This window comes from Haemorhous mexicanus, chromosome 1 (genome assembly GCF_027477595.1).
Source record: "Haemorhous mexicanus isolate bHaeMex1 chromosome 1, bHaeMex1.pri, whole genome shotgun sequence".
Taxonomy (NCBI): domain Eukaryota; kingdom Metazoa; phylum Chordata; class Aves; order Passeriformes; family Fringillidae; genus Haemorhous; species Haemorhous mexicanus.
The window spans coordinates 54,165,754-54,189,293 of record NC_082341.1 but is presented as its reverse complement, the minus strand read 5'-3'; the positions used below and the strand labels follow the sequence as shown (position 1 = coordinate 54,189,293).

Here is a 23,540-nt window from a genome sequence, read left to right as displayed (position 1 = left end):
CCCCCATACCAAATGTTAGAGAAATAGAGAGAAATTCCAGTCATTTCTCATTACTGTGAAGGTCAGCCTAGCTGGGAAAATTGTTTCTGCTTTACAATTCCCCAAACTGTAGAAAGCAGTTAGAGTTCTGGACAAAAACTAATGTTGCATTCAAAGGGAAAAGAGGCTGATATGGCATTGCTGCAGTAATAAGAGAATTTTTTACTCTTTCCACTTCCCTGTGAACCTAATCAACTGTGACATGAGAAAATATACTAGGTTCACCCAGCCAGAATCTGACTGCCACCTGAAAATTTCCTCAATATTCCACTGTTTGGGAGTTTACAATGATCCTTCCGACATCAATTTTATACTTGTACATCAAAATGCCATTAGAAATGCTTACAAACATGTCCTGCTCACAGGCCTCTACTCAGACTCCAATCGAAGCCAGGCTGTAAAGACTCCCCAGTGGCTGAGTAAAGGCTTCTTTCGATTACCCGTATGAAAGCATTTGGTTATGGAAAGGCATTTTGGGGGAGCCTGAGGGATCTAAAGATCTCCCCCCTGACCTCCCTTGTAAGCGCACTTGAGTGTCATTAGAAGCAACATATATTGAAGGTACTTTAAAACCTGCCTTTAACATTTAATTAATATCTGTTGACTTACCATGTTTCCTCATTCTCCTTGAGGTTCAACCAATAAGCCACACCTTCCAAAGGTTGCAAGGATGTGGCAGGGAGTAGGAAGGTGCACTGAAAGGAGAGAGTGAGAACCCATGGTCTGTTTATATAGTCACACTCAGTTACATGGATGGGTATGTCTGGCCTTCATATACATGAACTATTGCATGCAAACACCACATACATGATGCAGATGGAAATTAATTTAGCTTTGATAAATGCTTGGCATATTTAATGCATTATTTAGTGCCACTTTTATTATTTCTCACTGATGAAAAGGTGAATAAATCTAATGCAACTGAACGAAATATTATCACGGTCTTCTTTTTTTCTAATATTTACAGGAAATTTGACAAGTGTTTGACATATAAATTGAGCATTTGACTGACTTTAATAACCATGTGATCAATAAGGAGTGATATTTTTACAGCCTAAGTTCAATTTTTAAAGGGCCAGGGGTCACAGAGCTTTATCAAAACAATAAGGCTAAAACTTTATTTTCAGAACCTGCAATTCCTCTTATTTTAAAGTCTGTATTGACCCAATATCATTAAAAGTCAAAATTTTCTCCTAAATTTTCAATCCTACTGGAGCTAACATTTTGTTATTTAGCGATTTATTTTAGCTGCACTTTCTGGAAGAATTTCAACATTTCCTTATATTTGAATTAGTGCTGAGTGATGGAAAGTCACTTATTACCTACACTGAAGATTATTTCTTTTGCTTGGGTGATACCATTTATTTAAAAAAAAATCTGATCAATCTGAATAATACATATGCTCCCTATGGATCTTATCCTTCTGAATCAATCATCTTTACCCTTTAAAGTAGTTTAGGAAATATCTTTTCAGTTTTCATGATTATAGAATGAAAACCAACCAGATACAGTCCAAACACCAGGAAGTCATCACAGGAAAAGTAGTACTCATGTTATACTAAAGTGGCAACTCTCGGATCCAAACAGCTGATGAAATGTCCTGCAACCTATACATCCAGCCCTTTTTCTCCCAAGAGAGTACAAAAACAAACCAGTCCTAGTTTTCATCTGGAGTATTTACGGAGCTCCTAGGGCTTGCCTAGCACTTTGAGAAATTTTTCATTAAAATTTGCAGCAGACTATTCTTAAACAGAAAATATGTACTTATGCATGGTAAGTTACAGTCTTGTAACATTTCTCTGCCATTGTTTAGAATTGTTTCCTTAGTAAAAGTCACCACGTACACTGGGACAAATAGGAGGATAAGTTCTCTTTCTGGCCTGATGAACAGTGAACTATTTATATTTCAAGATGGAAAAGTAAAAGCCCTCAAGCATGTAATATTCTGCCAAATCAGGGCATTCACAAGCATGTGGAGACCCTGGTTGAAGCCTCATATCTGAATCAGGTGCGGTTGAAAGCTTGAACCTGAGCCTAAGATACTATTTTATGAGATGATTTAACTAGATGCCATTAATAGATTTGCTTTTCAGTGAATCTACAGCTCTGAACAAAAAATAATGAAAAAAGGTCTTGAGTTGTCCAGCTACTAAAAGAATGCCAGGAATTTTCCAAAGGAACAAGTTATAGGAAAATGAGAGTGGTTATTTTCTTGATAATTATAAACCTCAGTTCTTTAGGTAAATCACATTTCCTCAGTTCTGGACCATTTTACTGGTATGAAAACCCAAATCTGTCAGAAGAGGGAAGTGTTCTGATCTTTTCTTTCTCCTCCTCAGAACACTTTGCCATTTCTTGAAGCACCCCATGGAAATTTAAAAACAGCACTCTAATGTGAAGTTTATATTATATACTTGGATTAATTTCCAGTATTTTCTTGCAATTGTTTTTTTTCAAACAGGCTTTAAAATATGTGGTGGAAAAAATTATTGCACTATTATTCTTTCCATTGGAACTGAAACTTTTTAGGCACTTTGATTGTGTTTATAAGTGTCTCCTTCCATAAGTTCCTGAAGAAAGTGTTTTGGTAGGACTGAAATTTCCCAGTTTTAAGATCTTCATTTTGAGTCAAATTTCTCAAATCACATGGGGTTCATGTGCATATGATAAAGTAAAATTAAAGAAATCAGATTTAACAGTTTTATTTTATCCATGTAGTTTTCTCAGTTGCCTTGTTTTTATTGTTTTATTTTTCTGGTTTGAAGTCAAGTGTTTGTAGAGATGATGGCCTATCCTTGGGTCTGATTTTTGCCTAATTTTTGTAATAAGACTTTCTCCTGTGACAAAATTACAAAATCCAATTAAGCATGCCCAGAAAAACATCCAAAAATGTCAGTATCTGCTGCTCAGATGAGGGGCAGATTCTCTTTGAAAAGAAGGCAACTTTTTCGGACAGCCCAGGAAAGCAGAGCAGCATCTGGTTGACCTTCAGACTTCCATGTATGGCTATACCCTGGACTGTGATCCTACATTTTATGTCTTGGAGTAAAGAATATTGTTCGTCTACAGAATCAGATTAAGACTTTCAAAACCACACACTGAAGATGAGGCTTGAATGTCCTTATTGTTTCAAGAAGGTAAAGGGAGATGATGTACACTAGTGTTGAGCATTTTCAAGCCCTGTTTAAGTTGATGGTTGTCAAGCAATATAAAGTCAGAGAGCTGGGAGACATGCTACATCTCCCTAGGTGGTTTGAGGTTTCTTTGTAGGTTTTCCATGTATATGAATGCTATATGAGTCATGGTTACAACAAAATAATTGAGTGGCAGTAGGAATAACTACTTAGTGCAAAATGGCAGTAATAACTTTTTCATAAGTAATAGCCACACCAAAGGCATTTCAAATATATATATGCTGACATTTCTAACCATTATCCTAAGTTTTATTTTGTGAATTATTGCTCTTTCTGTATGGGACTGGTTCTTTTATCTGCTGACTCTCAACCTGAAGAGGCCTCAGATAAATATCCAAGGAATATCCTCCCCATGTTCCAAGACAAAAGGTAGTTTAATTATTTGTGAAAGTGTATGTTTCAGACTTTAAATAATTTACACCATTCTGTGTTTTCATCAGAAAACTATGGTAAATGTCCCTTCTAGAAGCAACAGGTAAACTATTATTGTAACTTACACCTTATACTATACTACATTTGAAAATAAACAAACAAAAAAGGAATTACCACCTGCTTGATAGAATCACTAATCTTTGGGAGACACAGTTACCCCTGTAGAAGAAAAGAATCAGCCTCTTTTGCTAATGGGCAAGCTAAAATTTACTACTATTGTTCAGTCATCTATGTATGAAAAACAAACAAACAAATATCAAAAGGCAGATTTTTCACCTGCTCAGCTCTCTTAGGTATTTGGACTGCTCTCATGACCCACAAGCAATGTGTCATGGTTTGAGCCTCGCGCAATGCCAGTGCTTCCATGAGAATACCTCTTTTCCTGGTATCTACTGTGAGATGTGATCAGAGACAGAGCAGAGCAGGCTCCAACTTAAGATTGAAAGAAAAAAAAACTTTATTAACCTAAAACTACAAGGAAAAACACAAAGAACACAGAATGGAAATCTTCCAAATTTCCTCCTCCTCCCCCCACCAAATTTCTAATTCCGTTACCACCCTTTAGATCACTCGCTCTCAGTCCATCACCACCCTTTAGATAATCAATTCTCAATTCCTTGGGAAGAGAGGAGTCCCTCTTGCACCACAGACTTCACCCAGGAAACAGTCGAAACTTCTCGTGTTTCCGTGTCACGTGTGGCACCACCCGGAGAACATTTTGCCATCGTGACCTCTTCCTTCCATGTCCAGTGCTCTCACCACTGCACATGGACCAGAGCTGCTTCTAGGGTTTTTCTCTTTAAGGATACTTTGTCCCGTTCCAAAAAAGAGCACAGTCCCTCTCCTTTTGGGACACCTGTCCCCCCCAAATTTCACCCCCTGGGGCTGAGGGGTCTCTTGAACAGAGATCATCTTCCTCTTCTTCTTCTAAGATGGAGGGCACCACCACCACCCTCCTCACCCGTCGTCTCTGTTCACGCACTTTCACATCACCGCACTCTCCTGGCTCTGTGCCATTGCCTCCCCCTAGAATGCAGTCTCTGTGTCACAGGAACTCAAGGGTTCTGCCATGGCTATTCAAGAAAAAGTCCAGCCAAAGGCCACTCCATCATCTCCTCCCACCTAGAATTCTTCTCAACTTCTCTCAATCTCACCAACTCTAGGAGTAATCAGCATTTGCAAGGTTTCCATCGTCCCAAGAAGGGTTAAAAGTCCCAGGCTCTGCCGGTTTGGTTCATGAACTCCCACGGCTGGCTGCCCTGCTGGGCACCCCCCCTTCTCCTTCACGCCAGCCGCGCTATCACAAGCACAGTCTGCTCTCTCTCTCTCTTCCTCTGGGGGGGGGGGGGGGAATGGGGGATGGCTGCCCGAAGCCCTCGCAGTGCAATGCTCCTCCACCCTTCGGCCCAGGCCTGGCCTACCTCGCTCCGGCCGCATGGCTCCCCTCCCCCTCCCGCCCATCTTGGAGCCAGGCAGGGAAGGTCTGCTCTCTTCCAAGACCGGAACCCAAAGAGAGTTTCCCCTGGGAGTTCACAGCTTTTAATCCCCTCTGTTCTTAGAGGCGTATCCATGCCCTCAGTGGACAAACCAGGTGCCAATATTAAAATCTAAACACCGATTGGCATGACCACACCATCCCAAAAAACTTCATTTCCTCTTAAACCACGACACAATGACACACGCCAGGGTAAAGCAAATGTGCAATTGCCTTCAAAGTCTTTTATTTTTTGTTTAGTTGCTCACTTGGTATCTTGACAGACACTTCCTATGGGTCAGACCTGGCTGCTAGACCATCAGTTCCACAGCTTTGATCTAAATGTGCTTTACTGTCTCTGCTACTTTCCTTTTGTTGGACCACTGTTGATCAACTGTCTACACACAAAGTTTTGTACTTTTCCTACTATTTTCCTTAGTGTGTTTTTACCAACAAAATCCTTTGTATCATTAAACTAATGTAAATATGAATTGCTTAGAGGACTTACAAAGTACTTATTATAAAGTTCCTTAATGTCAATATATTAATATGCCCATCTGTGAAGTTATACATTTAAGAGATCAGTAATTCAGATAAACACAGGAAATTTTATGAGCAGGCTGGCTTGGGCTGACCTCAGTCTTAATTTTGGCATTTGCTAACTGTCAGCTTCCTGTGATAAAACCTACAGACACAAGCAAGGCCTTTCTAAGAAATGCAGAGATTGAAATCTGTATCTTTATTCTTTTGAAAGATAAATAATAATTTCTACAGTTCATCTCAGTGGGAGTGACACAGCCCTTCTGAAAATTTGATCAATGCTTATTCAAGAGATTAGCACTAGACTTTTTCACAGCATTATTTAATTTTAACTTGTCTACACTCCTTTAGTCCAAAGGCAAATAGAATATAATTACACCAGAATAGGAAAAATTAGATAAGGTTGTAGGCAGCCTTACATTCAAAAATTCCTTTTGTCACTTTCCCTCAATAACTCTGTCAGTGACATACTATTGTATGTCTCAGTCATAATTAAGTGAGATGAAGATTATTCCAAAAAGTAAATTTGTGAGGAAGCAGCAGGAGGTACACATGAATACAAAGGATGCAATGGGCCACGACGCATGTACTAAAGCAAAGGTATTCATTGGCTCACTATCATAACCACTGGGTTTAGCCTCTTTTTACAGATTTCAAAGGATTTTTAAAATTAGCTTAAATTGTTGTATGATCAGACTTTATTAAGAGATGGTTTCTGTTGGACCTCAGCATGTTGAGTAGAGCCAACTTTGGGAATAGTGTAATGAAAAGAATATGAATGGGAATAGGAGCACCTTTGGTGTCCTAGCATTTCCTCATTCTTCTGAACCCCTATTGTATCCAAACATCTTTATATCCACTTCTAAACAAGATTAAGGCTGCAATAACATAACACAAAGGTGTTTGATGAGCATTTTTGACTAGTGCAATAGTTTACCACAAACTTAAAACACTGCCTCAAGAAGATACAGACATTTAACTAAATAAGTCCTCTACAACAAAATGGTGGTTATATTGGGGTAATTTCTGTATATACAAAAGCCCTCCATAAATACTAAATATTTGTTTCATGACATGGATTTAAGCTTCAGAAGCTTCCCTCTGTTTTTGAAAACTTAATGTGAACATTTTGGAAAAAAGAAAAAGAAAATAAAGAACATCTAGACCACTCAAATTCTGACTATCCAGCCCCAGGAGTTGTTCTTATAAATCTGTAGTTAACTATGTAAGAACCTCTTAGCTGTTTTCCATTGCCTACACATTACTGATGTTGCTACAGATTAAGACTGAGTTTTAAAGCTGTTTCTATCACTACTGAGTGCTTGTTATCAACATTTTAAAGAGAAGATGTGAACAAACCTTTGAAAAGTGACTGAATACTTCAATGCCAATATATTTTGCATGTAAAATATAAAAATCTCTGTGTGTTTCATTTGAAATCTGATAAATATTTATTATCAATGCTGTTTGCTTTTAATCTGTTGAGGATATCATTCCTCCAGCTCCTTAGTACTTAAACAAAAATGGCATTTACATTACAATATTGCTTGCCAACAATCTCATTTTCTGGTTTAGTCAGCAGCCTTCATGCTTGATTAGTCTTTAATTATACAAATACCTACATATTAAAAAAGTTTTCTTTTTTCCATACTTTGAGCATGTAATTATTTTCTCTTGCATGCAATAACCTTTAATTTTAGGATTAAGAAACTGATTCTCTTTAGTATGGATGGATTTTTTCAAGTGTTAAAGCAAATTTGGGTATCGTATTACTAGTAGGAAAATTAACTTCAGGAAAACCTTTCATTAGTGCATTTAACAGCACACTGAGCAGCTGACAGAAACTTCAAAATATTCAATATATTTGAAAACAAAATGGATACCAATTCTATGTACTCTGAAGTGAACAGCAATGCTACTCTGAATTCACCACTCAGCAAGAGAGTGATGGGGGCTATGCGATTCCCCCCTTGAATATTTCTTGGTTTTGTAGTATCAGTGCTCCAGCAGTACTTAGAAGCCCAATGGAAGATCAAGGCCTCATGGCATTATACCAAAAATTGTAAAGGTTTCCAGTATAAAGTGGTGATCAAACAATGGTGGGAGAATCAACAAAGGAACAGAAAGGCAAAGTGACATCTCAGACAGTGGCAGACCTGGGACTGCAGTCTAACGCTCCTGACTCCAACAACATACTTACTATACCACTTTGCTTCTGGATGCAAATTATTTTTCAAAAACTAATTCAGTAAGCAAAGGCATAATTTGATAATGAGGTTAGAGCTAAATATGCAGATTTAATATGGCAGTAAAATAATTGTCTCTTCTTTTCCTGCAGTTTTCACTCATGAGAGCATGGAATGCCAAGTTTGGGTCTACAGGACTGACATATGTTATCTCTATACCTGCTTTTACATTTGAAGTGCCAGTGATTTCCCCCTAGACATAGTCTTTGAATGTCTATGGGGAAAACATCAAGGATTTTTAGAATGGCTTGGTTTTCTCAAGATCTGTTTATTTTTATATTTGTTTCACATGAACTGAAAATTCTGTCAGACACATTTTGATTGCATGGAGAACATGTTTCAGAGTCAGAAGACAGCTAAAAATTTCCAAACAAGGCAGCTGCATTTCCATAGAGTTGGGGAGGGAGAAGAGCAGGAAACCTCCATAACAGCATGCTGAGCTTGCTCCTGTCTCATTTGAGTGCTGTGAGAAACCTTCTGCCTACTTCCCTTGTAGCAGAGTTACATCTTGTTATAAAGTAAAAAGTTGTAGACACAGAGATAGGATGGAAATGCACACAGCATCTTATTTCAGAATGGTGATCAGTGATAAAATTTCAGTCTTTTACAACACCAATGCTGGTTTTTTTCCTCTCTTTCCCACTATCACAGGCCAGTAGGAATAAAGGACCTGTGAATAACAAAGACATTTTTTTTCTCCCTTCTCCTCCTCCCAACACATTTTCCTTTTCTTCCCTGAGATCAGGCCCTGTCCTTGAGGAATTCTACACTGATGGAAACTGCACCCTCAGGTGAATCCTGGGAATGAGACTGACTTCATCTTACTTGCCCCTTCCTAGATCTTGATCCCAGTACAGCCCTAGTCCCCATCACCTGCCCCATGGCCCATGGAGCACCCTCACTGGCAGCTCTACTTGTCACTCTGTGAGGTGTCCCCAAGTTCCTGGGAAAAGGCTAAAAGGAGATCAGCCCTCTACCATTTTCTGTCCTGTTCCAGCTCGAGCCGCCAATCCACAAGGATACCCAAACTGGGACAAGAGCATTAAGAGACAAAGACAGCACTCCAGCTGGATTTGTCTCTCTAGAAGGCTGAAAAGAGAATTATAGGGTTACTGTGGTGAAAATCATGACTGTATTAAAAACTAAGAATTTTTATATCACTTACCATCACATTAATTCAGCATCATCTTTTGATACCAATTTACTGGCCATCTCTAGCAAAGAGCATCCTTCTGTTATGTGACTGGGCCTATATTTTAGGGTTTTCTTTGTAGCATCAGGGTTTTTCCTCAAAGGCTAGGATCCTTCCAAATGTGAGTGCTTCCCCAATGCTTTTTACAAGCATGTAAATATTTCTTAATAGTTATACAGAGATATTGCAAGGGTGATTGGTGCTTTGAAAAAATCTCATCTCCTTTAAGAACCAGAATGCACCATCATGATTTCTTTAGTAAAAGGAGAATCCTAGCAATATATGAAGTGCTGTTTCCATATGTCAGTTTTTGTCTTCTGGAGCTGAGTTCAGCTTTGCCTTCCATTTTTTTCCCAAACATAACCTAACTTGGTTCTCCAACTAGAATCCCCACAGGATATTGGGTCATGTCTAAGCTACCCAATATAAGTCAAGTTTCTGTCCTGTGGGAAATTATCTGAAATTACCCTAATTTATTATGATATTTCTGATGCAAATGAAAAGGGAAAATTAAATATACGAAAAAAACCTTGCATTTGAAAATGATTAAGTATTCTAGCAGATTTCAAATCATCACTATGAATTTAAATTATTTTCAACTTTTTTTATTAAGCCTGTATTTTTTAGACTATTCTGCATAATAATTTTTTACAAATGTATTAAACTGATTTTGAACAAAAGGTTCTTTGAACCTAGTTCTTTGAAGGTTTGAACTTAGTTCTTTCAATTTACCAGGCATAAAATAGAAAATTAAAAGGAAATTTTGGGCAAGGGAGAAACCAACTTTATAGAATTGCATCACTATTGGAAAGAAAAAAACCCTTAGAAATTTCATGCATAGTCTAAGATATTACAGCACCATAACAAAAATGGTGTGTATTTCAGAGGTAAGGCTTCTTGTTTTTCTTGAGACTCATAGTGCCCATCTATCCTTTCTTGCTCTCTTTCCTTGACTTAATTTCCTTTCTCAGCTGGTGGCAAACTTCTCTACTTCTTGACTTTGTCCTAGATCAGCAGCAAAAAATACAGTGGTGTTACAATAAAAGTTGTCCTTAAAATCTTTCAAACCATGCTGGTGGAACAAATGCTGCAATTGTAGAAGGCATCTCTTCCAGATGAAAATGTTATGCTGGGGCCCCTCAAGACCCACAGTCCATCCTATCAACATGGATTCAATTGGTAATTTGCATACTAAAAAAAAAAAATATAATACACAGTAGAATATATGATAAATACAAAATTTAAAAATAAATTTTAGGATCATGGTATCTACAAATTATCAAGTCTCATTATTGATTTCCTACTTGCTAAGAAGATGTGTTGGTTTTGCATGGCCTGGTTTTTGGTAGTGAGGGGGCCAAGGAGGTGGCTTCTGTGAGAAGCTACTGGAAGCTTCCACCATGTCCAGCAGAGCCAATCCCTGGTGGCTTTGAGGATGGAAATGCTGCTGGCCAAAGCTGGGCAATGAGAGATTATGGTAACGCCTCTGTGATGACACATTTAACAAGAAAATCAAAAAAGTGGGGCACAGTTTTTTCTAGCCAGAGAAGAGAAGGAGGTGAGAACATGTGAGGGAAACAACGTGGAGACACCAAGGTCAGTGGAGAAGGAGGGGCAGGAGGTGCTCCAAGCGCCAGAGCTGAGATTCTTCTACAGGCTGTGTGGTTAAGACCATGGTGAAGCAGCCATGCCCCTGCAGCCCATGGGGGTCCATGGGGGGTACAGAGATCCACCCACAGCCCGTGGGGGAGGCGCTCACACTGGAGCAGGTGGATGCCCTGGAGGAGGCTGTGATCCAGTGGGAGACACGGGGGAGAGAGGGGGGCCCTGCTTCCAGGCTGGAGCAGCCTGTCCTTGGAGGACTGCGCTCTGTGGAAGAGTGGCCTACACCACAGCAGTTTTGTGAGGACTGTTTGCTTATAGGAGGGTCTCACATTGCAGCAGTTTTGGCAGGACTGCTGCTTATGAGATTGGAACCACATTGGAGAAGTTAATGGAGAGCTGTCTCCTGTGGGAAGGGACCCCATGGCATAGCAGGGGAATGACTCCTTTCCCTGGGCAGCAGACCAAAACTTGAGGTGACAAACTGACCAAAACCCTCAGCCCCATGTCTCCCTCTGCCGTCAGTGGGAAGGAGGGAGGGGCTGGGGAAAAGGTGTTTTTAAGGGCTTATTTTACTTCTCATTATCCATCTTTAACTTTGTTAGTAACAAATTCACTTTGTACTTCTAAGTTGAACCTGCTCTGCCCATGCAGTGTTTCCTCACGGTCCTTATCTCATGAACCCTTTGCTGAACTTTTTTTTCTTTCCTCTGTCCAGCTGTGGCAAGGGAAGGTGTGTGAGTGGCTTTTGTGAGTGTCTGGAGTTTGGCCGGTAGCGAACCAGGACAGAAGGAAATGCCCATTTGTTTAAATGATCCTAATTTCCTCATGTCCCAACCCACAAGGAGTTCTTAGAAAGACACATTTTCTGACTGTGTCTGAGGTAGTGACCTCTGACTTATTAGTTTTCCAGTTTTCACATAATTGTTAATTACTTCAAACAAAAGTGGAAGGTTGGTGGAGAAGGGCAAAAAATGAAGGATTGGAAAGCTCATGTTGCCAGTCTAACCCCTTCAATAAAAGGATATTTTTCCTTTTGCCTAAATTGTTTCTAGTTGCAGCTCTAAGGTCAGAATAAGCCAAGAGAATGAAAGGAACAAGCATCCTGATGGGCTGCCTGAAGCTGCCTGGTGTTACGGATCAGCGTAAAACCAGCTCTCTTTCCTCTGCCTGGGCCGATGTAACTCACTGGAGTGGCAAATTACATCAGACCTACAGCTGTAACCCGACATTATGATTAATTTGATCAGTAATTTCTCCTGTTTTTCATTTTAATCGGTGTGACTATTCTGCTGTGGCAGGTCTTTCAGATCTAATTAAGATAAATTTCAGAGTAAAAGACTTGGCAGAATTTTCGAGTCAAATCCGAGCGTCAAGTGTGAAGACCTGCAGCACTAGTCAATCAATTTCCAGTAAAGACGGCAGACTGTAACTCAGCAATCAACCCATTAACACTTAAGCAAATTTCATAATCTCCAGGCCTGTGCTTAGTTACTCTCTCAAAACATTCTGGCTACCAATAAAAAGGAAAAAGTATTACTCTTCTTAAACACCTGCATCTGCTAAAACCACCAACAGTATCCAGAAGCAGACACTCCGATAGATCTCAACAATACTGCCAAAAAAAAGGCTTAATTTTAAAACTTAAAACACTGTCTAGAGAGGCTTTCTTTTTTCTCCCTAGCAGTATGTAGGAGCTGAGCAACCTCTTTTAGGTGCTTTTCCACACAATGAGCCTTAATAATACAACATCAGGGCTATACCACTTACAAAATATTACTCCTCAGATTCAATAAGACCCAAGCCCACCAGGTTCTCAGTGTCACTCAGTCCACTTGCTTCCAAGTAGAAAAATTATTTTCCTGCAAGACTAGAAACCTGTGATGACTTGCATTTTTTTTAATACAAAGAGTGGGGGATATGAAAAATAGGGGAAAATAAAGTAATGCTTTAGAATATTCTCTACTTTCTTTAAACGTTTTTGGAAATATGACTGAAAAAAAAAATAGGAGAAGTCAATGCTAACATAACAGATCAACTTGATTTATAAGAGTATCTGAGAGGCTGTGTCAACTTTTTCTGTCCTTAAGATCCCCAAGGGTCCTACTCTCTACCTAGAAAGGCTTTGTAAATAGAAGAGCTTATGGGATATGTATCCTTTCCCAAATTTGTTCTGGGAGGATGTTATTTATTTATTTTCCCATGTATTAAATACTTCAGTTGCTTTAGGGAGTTTATTAAATGCTCCAATTTCAGAAGCCAGAGCAAGCTGTTCGCTGGGCAAACAGCTCCACTCTCCTCTCCTTCAGAGAATTCTCTAGCAAATGGTTTCCATTATTAGCCTCAGCATCTGCCCCTTGGGTGCTAATAATGCCAGTTGTTTTGCTCAAAGATTAATTTCCTTGGCTTTGAATGTGAGTCAGACACCAGTCCTCCTTGTGTTTTTGAAATAGAAACAGCTGAAGAGTATATTTGGATGGACCAGCCAGCCAGTGCTCTATCTCAGAGAAGGTTTCCTCAGGAAATGAGAAGATGTGCTTATAAAGTCTGTTTGAGATTGTTTAAACATCACTGTTCTGTTTAAATGCAGTATTAAACAGCTTTACAGGGGGAACGCCCAATGCCTTAAAGACCCCAAAAAGCAGTGAACTACTGGGAGAAGAAAGACTGTTGAGCAGAAAAAGATCTAGAATCCTGCTCACTGTGTGGACGGACACAAGTCTTACACACAAATGAAACTAGCTTTTCTGTGGAAAAGACACTCATGAATCTCCAGGGAGACTAGCAGCCCTCAAACAAGCTAGCTATAGCAGGAAACCACCTGGCATGTCCCTGCACTGTGCACTAGGACCAGGGTACAGCACAGTGCAGAGGACTGTCCGACCAGGATAAAGTTCCATGTTGTCATATCAGAGCAGCCCAGCTGGTGGAAGACCCACAAAGGAGGGTGATGGAAGTGCAAGAGGTAAGAGGAAGAGAAGAAGGGAGGCCCTGGTGGCACTGACACAAGCCCAACAATTTCTCAAGCAAAGCTCAACTTTGTGAACAGTAATGTCTGTGTGCACTGGCAAAAAGAAGAGCACTAAACCAAAAGAAGAGTGCCTGAATCACAACAGCATTTGCAGTGGGTAATAACCATGGTACTCATGTGGTACATGAGTACCATAACTTCCTCGCTAGTGGAAATTTTTACACAAGTACTTGCTTGTTCTGCCCATGAAATCACATTTATCAACCTACAAAAGTCTTTACAATACTATAGCAATACACAGAAATCCAAAACTGTCAGTAGAATAAGGTGTTCAAATCTTTCAGTTTGAAATGAACAGCTGATGAAAGAAGCAAAGTATTTTCAACAGATCACCGAGCTTAACTCAATTTAGCTGACTGCAGGGGACTTTCCATGCCATCAGTTTAGAGCTGAGACCTAGGTCTTTTCAGTATCTCCTGGAGATCCACCCAAGATCAGCACTTCAACCGGCTCACTCTCATCAGGGGATCGGCATGAACCTTCTCAAATAAATGTCTTCTTGTCTATATCACCTATCGCCTTGTGATATGGGTTATCCCACTCCCTATTGATATCAAAAATTAGGAGATTTTGGACAATGGATGTGAAGCACTGCATGTACTCAGTAAACATGAGAAACATACAACAAGTCTTTGATGCAAACACAATCATAAAGACAGACCATGAACACAATCCTTAAAAAATTGGCCTTTATCAAGCTGACAGACTTGTTTGTGACTTCTGTATCTTAAACATATGTAAATATGTCAAAGTCTCAGAAAATATTGAGATTTCTTCAAAGCTGATTTTGCCTTAATGAGAAGCTAACCAGTGAATGAGGTTGGGTAGAAAGGGAATGGGGAGTTTGTTTTGCGTGACTGTTGGAGCCTCAGTCACCTGTGTATATATTCTCCCTCATTTGCAGCTGAGTATTTCAGCCTTTCTGCTTTTCTTTGTTCCTTTGTTATAAAAGTGTTGAGTTTCCAAATACATTATTTAAGATTAGTATGAAAATTTAATCTGAAGGAGGTTCTGGTTTTGGTATCCTAAAGTTTGCTATTACTTGGAAGATTTTTGTGCAGTTGTCATCTCCTCACTTCCCTTCTTCCTTATTTTTATTGTTATTTTTTCTTACTCATCATCTTCCATCAGCTGCAGTTATTGTAGGTAGACTTCTGTGACAAAAGAGACTCTTCAGGAAAGAGTTCTGAAAATGGTCAGAATAATTTTATAGTAAGAAAATCTCTGGGGGATTTCATGTTTGTCTGTTCCTATTCACACACAAACAGAACAGTAGAAATCATTGAGAATTCTTCTCTTCCTATATGGTAACACTCCCTTTGCAGGTCTGGCTATGTGTACATTCATCTTATCCATATCTCAAAAATGTACAGTGAGAGTCAGCACCAGAAGCTAACAATTTTTTTTTGGAGCCACCAAAATATATTTTGCTGGTAGAAAATGCCTTATTCTGATAGTCAAGCAGAATAATTAGCTACTTAGTACTATGTTCATCTGATTTTATACTGCATATAATCAAGTTCTTATGACTCCAAAATTTTAATTGCATGGAAACTCTGTAAGATGTTCTATCTTACAGAGATATCTATCCTTTGAAGTTATCAAACATGGTAACTTCAAGAACCATATGCTCTGCATGTAATAACACTAAACATTCACAGGATAAGTATATTTTAAGAGGTATATTTTCCCAAAAATAAAGGTTTTGAAGTCCTCAACTTACAATGGGAGATAGGTTGTCTTTTGCCTCTGGATTGCTTTGTCTCAATCAATTGACAATATGAAAATAAACATCAGACTGTGATTATCTTTATGAGGAATTTCACCATTTTAGAAGGGAGGAATGAAAGTCTTCTGTCATCTGCCTAACCCACCACTTCCTGAAAGAGAGCTCCATTTTAAAAATTCTTCCCTGGTCGTTGTCTCTTGCAAATTAACAATGACTCTGGTTCTGCAGTGTTTGGCTTTTATCAGTGTAAATCTGGAGCATCTTCATTAATGTTAGCAAAAAATTCATATCCTGGAACCTAAAGGGAGGTTTTACATGTTTCTACACAATCATTAAAAGACCCCATAAAAGTAGTTTTGTAACTACAGTCCAGCCCACTGAATCCTTTACAGAATAGTGATAAAATTATTACAGAATAATCTGACAAGAATAATTCTGAGACTTTTAGCTGGTACACGCAGAACTGGCATTATTAATTTCTGATCACCTAGCAAAGTACCTCATCCAGGTATACCTAAGCAAGTCACTTTCATTTAATTTACCTTCCGAAGGACATGACAGCATCTGTACATTTTGAGATGTAATTGCTGTTATCCTTCAGTTTTTTGAAACAAACACAATCATCCTCCTGAATTACTGACTTTCCGTGACAATTTTTTGAGGTTGCATTTTTTTAAACTAATATCTTTCAGACAGATCTTGAATAATGTAAGAGGATAAAGCCCACATGAAAAAAGTCAAGAATTCAGAAATGAAATTTTAGCTGTCAAACTTTAACTTAGTTGTTCTTTATTCCCTTAATATTCTTCAAACAAAATCCATCTCACTCTAGTCATAAAGAACATTACCCTAGAGGACATACTACCTCTGACTTTTGTTTCAGGTTGATTTTCATTGGAGCATTGAACATTAAAAAAATCCACATTCTAAGCAGCTATTATGAGGAACTGCTCCCAAACATGTGCTCCCTCCTTTTGTTTGGTTTTTTTTTTTAACTGCCTGTGTGAAAGGAAATAATTTCAGTTCCAATCCTCAAGCTGGATGTACAAGGGTAAGGCAGCCTTTCTCTGCAGGATTTAGAATGGAAAGACAAATTTCATGGAGGAGATGTTACCACCGCTCTGATTTAGAAAAGTACCCAAACAAGCATATACAAAGTAAAACATCAGTTCCTCTGGAAATATTTCTGAGTGTCACTTGTTTGTATATAAAAGTGTCTCAGAATTCATGGTAATATGACAGAACATGCTTCAAGTTTTAATTACTTCTAGGGAAGCTTAAGCCGTATTGAACTTGCTGTAGAAAGGTTGTAGAAATGGCTAGAAGACCAAAGTAATGACCCTACAGACATGGCTTAAGGCGAGGGCTGAAGTAGTGTGCTCAGTTCTGGCTTCTCTTGTGATTGTCAGTACACAGCGTATTTGTATCTGCAAACAAACTTTGGGATTTCACGGCTATTTAAATGGTGAGGATCAGAGAGGAAAGAATGTATTAGCAAGTTTTTAATGCTGAGCCAGAACTAACACCTAATGACTTCTAATTCCTTCATTACTGTTCTGAAAGTGAACCAGACATGCAACTGGCTTGGCAGCACTGGCTGAGCTCAGCCCAGGGGAAATGCCAGATCTCTCACACTGGTGTATTTAATCTTAATCCCAATTTAAATACACCAATCTCACACTGATGTATTTAAACTTAATCCCAATTTAGGAATTGGGATTAAGTTTAATCCCAATTCCTAAAACATTCAAGGGATAGTATTTGAATGAAAAACACCTCAGAGTACTTGGTTCCCTTCTTTCACTTCTGCTGTCTGCCACTACCAGACTGCCCTCAGATAGGTAGTTGTGAGCATGAGGATGCTAAAGAGAGAGATATGCCAAGGTATCATGTGTAAGTAATGTCATTGGCATCTAACAGGAAAGTTTTTACTTACTTTTATTGTACTTCTGAAAATGAGAGGTGATCCAGGGAAGCTAACAGTTGAAAGCACCTGAAAGATCACAGATGGGACTGAAAATACTAACATTCATCTGAGATTTACATTGGGACCAAAGGCTATATAAGAGTTAAGACCTCAGATTCAGTTAGCACAACCTTCTTGAGGTATATTGTCTGAGATAATCCAACTTCTTCCCAACTCCAACTCTAATTTATGTGTGCATTTGCTTTGTTTGTAGAACTTAATGACTTTTGAAACACAATATTTAGCAGGCAGTTTTAGCAAAATATCATGTGTACAGTTAGTGTGCATACATTACAGCTGTACCAAGGCAATAAAACTCAACAGAAGCTCCCCTGAAAATATCTGTGTCTCTGAATCTCAATAATCTGCATACAAATAAATCCCCAAAGCACTCACTAACATGATAGATGGGGCATTAAGTGATGCATATGTAGTCCTTTAGACAATACAGAGAAGAAGCTTTAGAAGCATTATTCTCTACTCTTAGAAAAAGTTCAGCAAGCAAGGACACATCTTCTGCAGACTTTTAAGTCTATTATCTAAACAATTTTAAAAAATCAGATTTGATGCAATTTAGTTGAAGCTCAGATTAATGCAGGTTTAACTGGCCACATGCAAGAAAAGCTTCTTGTAAACCAATTCCCTTAATTGTCTAAAAAAGGATTGTTTAATTATTAAGCTAATGCAGTTTTATTTCTGCAGGAAATGGATCCAAATCCATCAGTGTGGATAAAATATTAAAAGTGGTGTCTCAGAATTTAAAGACTAAAGTTGATAGAGACTTTTCTTGTTTCTAAGTGCAGTTTCACTGCCTAGTGAATAAGACTCCACTCACTCCACAGACTACTCCAGTGTTCAGAATCACACTACTTATGGGTAGTCAAAGCTGCTCTTGCACAGGGTGAATGTAGCACAACACATGTAGTGCAAGAACACACAGCTCGAAGAAAATGGGACCACTGGACCAGACCTCTCCTGTTTCTGCCCAGAACCTCTAAGCTGGGTAGAGCTGAGCATCATTATGGATATGGTAGCTGCTGATCTGTTAAAAAATAACCATGTCGTTGAGTGAGCATCAATGAACAGCATTAACTGGCATCCTTAGCTTTGGAACCTATAATAAGAACCTTAACAGAAGTATTTCATTATTAGCAGGATAAAAATTAGGACTGTGATTTCAAGAGGAGAGGTAACACATCCACCCCTTGCACACAGAAACTGACACTCAGGATCATCTCCTAATGAACTGCTAATACTGTTACCCTCTTAATTATCCTAAAGGGTGACTGATGGGAAAATGTCTTTTGTGAATGTCACATGATGAATCTGTGGAAAAAAATTAAAGAGTTTTCTATGGGTTTTACAACTTGAGACTTTAAAAGCAAAAGACATTTACTCTTCAGGAAGTAGCATCTTAAAACCATCATGAGGTATGTTTTTCTGGTTCATTAGGCCTTTTAGCTGTTCTAAGCTGAATGCCCATAAGGATTGAGTAATACAGGGTGGAATTTCTCAGCCTGTGTGGTCAGAGGGTGTAGCCTTTGCTTTGTTTCCCCTCGCAGTGAGAGGGAATGCACATGCTGTTTTAAGACCTTTAGGTCCTACCTGCAATGGATTTGGTGAAGTAAGAGGAGATGGAAGGCCATGCCCTGGTGACTGGCTGGGTTTCTGAGGGGAGCTGGAGGACTGTGAGGCTGGAGGTGGTTGGCTCTGGCTCTGGGACTGTGTTTGGTTCTGCTGTGGGGGTGCTGATGGCTGTGGCTGTGATTTCTGGGTCTGCTGGGTGGGCTGTGGAGTCTGTGCCTGCTGAGCTTGCTGCTGCTGCTGGCTTTGCTGCTGCTGCTGTTGATGCTGGAGCTGTTGAAGATGCTGAAGCTGTTGAAGCTGGGAGTTCAGGGATGAGGTAGCTGTGAATTGAAGAGAGGGAAGGGAGTTATACAAGACTCAGTAAATACCTACTGCTTTAAAAGTATTCTGGATAAAATTCTGGTTCTGTTACTTTGAGGGGCACACTGCTTAGAGGACAGCTGGCCCTAGACTTCAGGATGTGGGAGGAAATTGCTCCCATCAATAATAGCCTGTGATTCTGCCTGTGTAATTCTGTGGTAAAGAGCCAGACTTCCCTGGGGGCAATGAAAGCAAACCTTTAAAAGGGAAAGGGCTAGAGATCTGCCCACAGGATGAGGCTCAGAGCTGACCAAAAGGGGCTCAGACAAGCTTACCAGTGGAGCCAATGGGAATATTCTCTGCCTATGGAAGAGAGGAACATATTGTCACTGTACTTGTAAGTATAGCAAGAACTCATAACATGAACCAATGCTGTTATATAAAGGAGGAGAAAGCCATAGTCATAAAATAAAGGATACTCTGAAAAGAACTTTGCCATGTCATTATGCAGTAGGTATCAGGAAATAAAACATTCAGCTGTGAAATTTCTTGTGCGATGCCTAGGGAGCAAAAAATACCTAATAAAATGTGTGTCTCTCTGAAATAAGAACTGCTTCTTATAATTCACATCTAAAAGCTATAAATTCCTTCTTGTAGCTTGCACTGCTCACTTACTCCTGATAGTTAAGATCTGTTGTGCTTTGCTAGCACATGCTTCAAACATGTTTGGAAGTGCATGGCTCACATCAACCTGCTGGCACAAAGGGCAAACTTTATTTCCCAGAGACACTTTCAAACTGACTAGGACATTCATTAAATTCAGGAAGACAGGAAGTGTGTCATAGGGATACCACCAAGGAAGAACAGCTTTAAGCTGTAGCAAGAGCATCACAGAAGACTGATGCTTTCTGGGATTATGCCCTGAATAAATCACCTCAGTCTCCAGCCATAGAGATGTTAATCAACATCTTAAGGGTTGAATTAGTTAGCTATAAGATCCCAAGAGAATCAACTTGCAAAGTCATGATGATATTTTTCGCTCTGCATACTGCTTTGCCAGCACCACCCTGTATTCTAATTTCTATCCAGAGAAGCAAAAGTAAATTGGAATGAATTAAATTTCTTATTTTTAAAATGGCACTCAGATTTCATGGCCAGAAACTCTGTGGACCAAGTCATTTGTAGACTGGCAGATAAAGCCATGTCATCTCCACTTTCTTTTCATGCCAACATCCCTATTTCAGCTTTCTAGATGTCTATGCCCTGAGGCTGAACCTGAGGTCTTGGTACTACTTATGAAATCAATGAGCCATAAACCGGAATAAGAAAAAAGAAAAGACAATGGAGAAAGATGAGTCAGAAAGGGTAAACTAGAAAAGGCTGTAAGAAGGAAAAGTATAAGACGAGATAGGAAGAGCTGTTGGCTCTCCATTCCCATACTCATAGCTGCTCTAAATTTTCTTTCATCAGATGCAGGAAACAAACTAGAAATATGCTGTAACAAGAATTATAGCCATATGTATGTAACTTCAACACAGAATCCTAACAATATAGAGGAGGACTGATAATACCAATATATTTATGTCAAGAAAATTACTCTTGGAAGTTTTGTGTTTCAACACACAGCAGAGTGACCACCAGATTAAAAACATGCATGGTATCTCATGCAAAAGAAATCACCCTGGAGAAGAAAGGGAACACTCCCATCAATTTCCCAATGAGAATTTGTACCTAAATGCCCCAAAGCCAACAGGGTAGTGAGTGGAAATATAATCCAAGGCCTGTGAGAACAAAGAAAGTATGTATATAAGAAAGCAACGACATAGATTAATTAGTGATTCATAGCATGAATAATCTCAGATGGCAAGGAAAACCATTCACCAATTCTGTCTGTAGAGGCAGAAAGACCCTTACCATTCCCACAAGGGAATAAGTAATCTAGACCAGCTCTTTCTATTGTGCAGGCCATTTCTTCACCTATGATAACTTAGCTGACTGGATGAACCACTGATAACCAGAACCAAGACTTCAAACTGACCTTTACTGCATCCACACACTCCAACACAGAAATTAATTAAATGACATCCCACAGAAGCATAACTTCTAATCCACATGGCTTGTGAAGAGAAATGAGGAACCGTTTTATATTGTGTGTGCACAATTGGACAGGAGGAGAGAAAACCTTCTCATCTAGGACTAGAAAAGCTTTGCTTTCAGTACTGCTCAATACTTGAATATTGGTGAAAGCAGGAAGATTGATATTCTACCATTCACTTTTGTACTGGAAATGAAAACATTCTTGCTGGGGTAGGAGATATTCCCTGAATGATAATCTGATTAATTACTTTATGGAAAATTTTCCAAGATTATTGCCAGCAACTGCACAAAATTATTCAAATAACTTTTTGTGTTTTCATGTCATTCCTTTAAAAAGACTCTCTGAAGCCCATCATCATGCTGCTCTATAAATTGCATTGATGTGGCTTAGAGAGGTAGGATTGTTTAACATGCTGTTGCTAAACAAACAGATAAGGAATTGGAAGAAGGATGACTAGATCAGAAAAGGTGTTCTGAAAGCCACACAGCAGGTGTACCATGAAGCTGGATTTAGGGGTCTGGATAATACCTGTAGCCTGGTATTTGTGCTGCCAGATTGCACTGCCTCTCACAATGTGTGTACTATCCACAGCAGGGGTTGTGTCATATTATTGTTTGCAATCAAATCCAATCCAACTCCCAGAGCTTGCTTGCATAGCTCATCCATTATAAATAGTATACCTGTCTAGCATTTGTCACTTTCTGCAGAGCTTGGAGCCTGATGGAATTTCAGGTGGTACAACAATGCTATGTCTGCATGTATAAAAGATAACATGCACTGCCTACCTCACAGGAATCTTTTTTATGACTTACTGGCTAACAGCTGGGTAAAACTTTGACATATTTTAGTGAAAAGTGCTACTTTCACAATTGCATTCAAGAATTAAAAAGGCTTGCAAAGAATTGCAGGAAGTTCTTTTTACGGTTAAGAAGTTCAACATAAAGTACATCACTTTAAAAGAGACACACAACTAAAAATGTATGCAAGCAATAAAAATCTGTGAGGAAAATCCACAAAAGCTGTGTGACTTTTCAACTCTCCCTAAAAAATATGTGTTGGATACATACCAGGTATCCAAGATGATGGTAAATACAACTGATATCTGTGAAGAAACAATGGCACATAGGGTTTCAAAACTTATGGTTCAACAAACGTCTTGCTTGCTGTGATGTTGTGGCAGACTTTCCATGAGATCACCCCACGATTTGTGATCCTACTTTAAGCAGACTATACTTTCTCATGGTACCAAAGCTTTGCACTAGAATAAGAGGCATGGAGTTAAGTGGTGGAAATCAATGGTCAAGAGGCAACGAAAGCAAGCTTTCTGATTTCCTAGGTCATCTGCTGCAATACTTGTCCCAGATCTCAGGCTACTTTGTGGATTAGATAAAGGTATGACCTAAGGTATATACTCCTCCTTGACTTTCTTTGGGGGTACCTCAGGCATAGTGTTGCCATGCATTTACAATATTCACACAAAATGTGTCATTTCATATTCTATTCCTCTGCTGGTTACCTACACGGGAAACTAAAATGAAATGAAAATGCCCTTCTGCCAAATAGAGTGTTACAATGGGGAAAATTTACCTCTGAGGCAACCGTGCTGAAAGAAGCAGTCTGATCCATGACAGGGGGATGAGTGAAGCTTTGTTGTAGTGGGCAAACTGAAGAGGCTCTGTCTTCATTTCCCAAGCCTGATTAATGGAAAATAGTAGCAATTGTCTGCTGCATCTGGCTAACATATCGTGACATAAGTATGGGAATATCCCTGGTTTTATTTTAGGTTAAAACATACATTTTAAAGTTTAATCATGATTCTCCAAAAAGTAAGGAACATAAGTGTGCTCACAAATGTTTATATAATGAAAACAATTTAAAATTAGGAATCCTTTTTCACCTTTCCTTCACAATATAAACTCAGACTCTTAAGACCTCTACAGCACTTGGCAGAAGATCAAATTAATATTCAGGGATTCAAATTGTATCTAGAATCTGCTCTTGTGGATAACCTTCATATAAATTCTGATTTATTTTGTTAATGTTCTGTGCATGTTTGTTTCTGTGTAAAGAGGAAGGAGGGGTAGGAGGAATAAGAAACAATTGTAGCTTA

The 23,540-nt window shown here is 39.1% G+C and overlaps 1 protein-coding gene across 2 annotated transcripts in view; it reads right to left on the bottom strand.

Moving 5' to 3' along the window:
* POU6F2 (POU class 6 homeobox 2) overlaps positions 1–23,540 on the bottom strand; it is a 315,090-nt gene that overhangs the window by 76,255 nt on the left and 215,295 nt on the right. For both annotated transcript variants that reach the window (XM_059849666.1, XM_059849675.1), the window contains exon 5: positions 19,051–19,352. In XM_059849666.1, the coding sequence (XP_059705649.1) occupies positions 19,051–19,352 (302 nt within the window). The remainder of the gene's footprint in view (positions 1–19,050; positions 19,353–23,540) is intronic.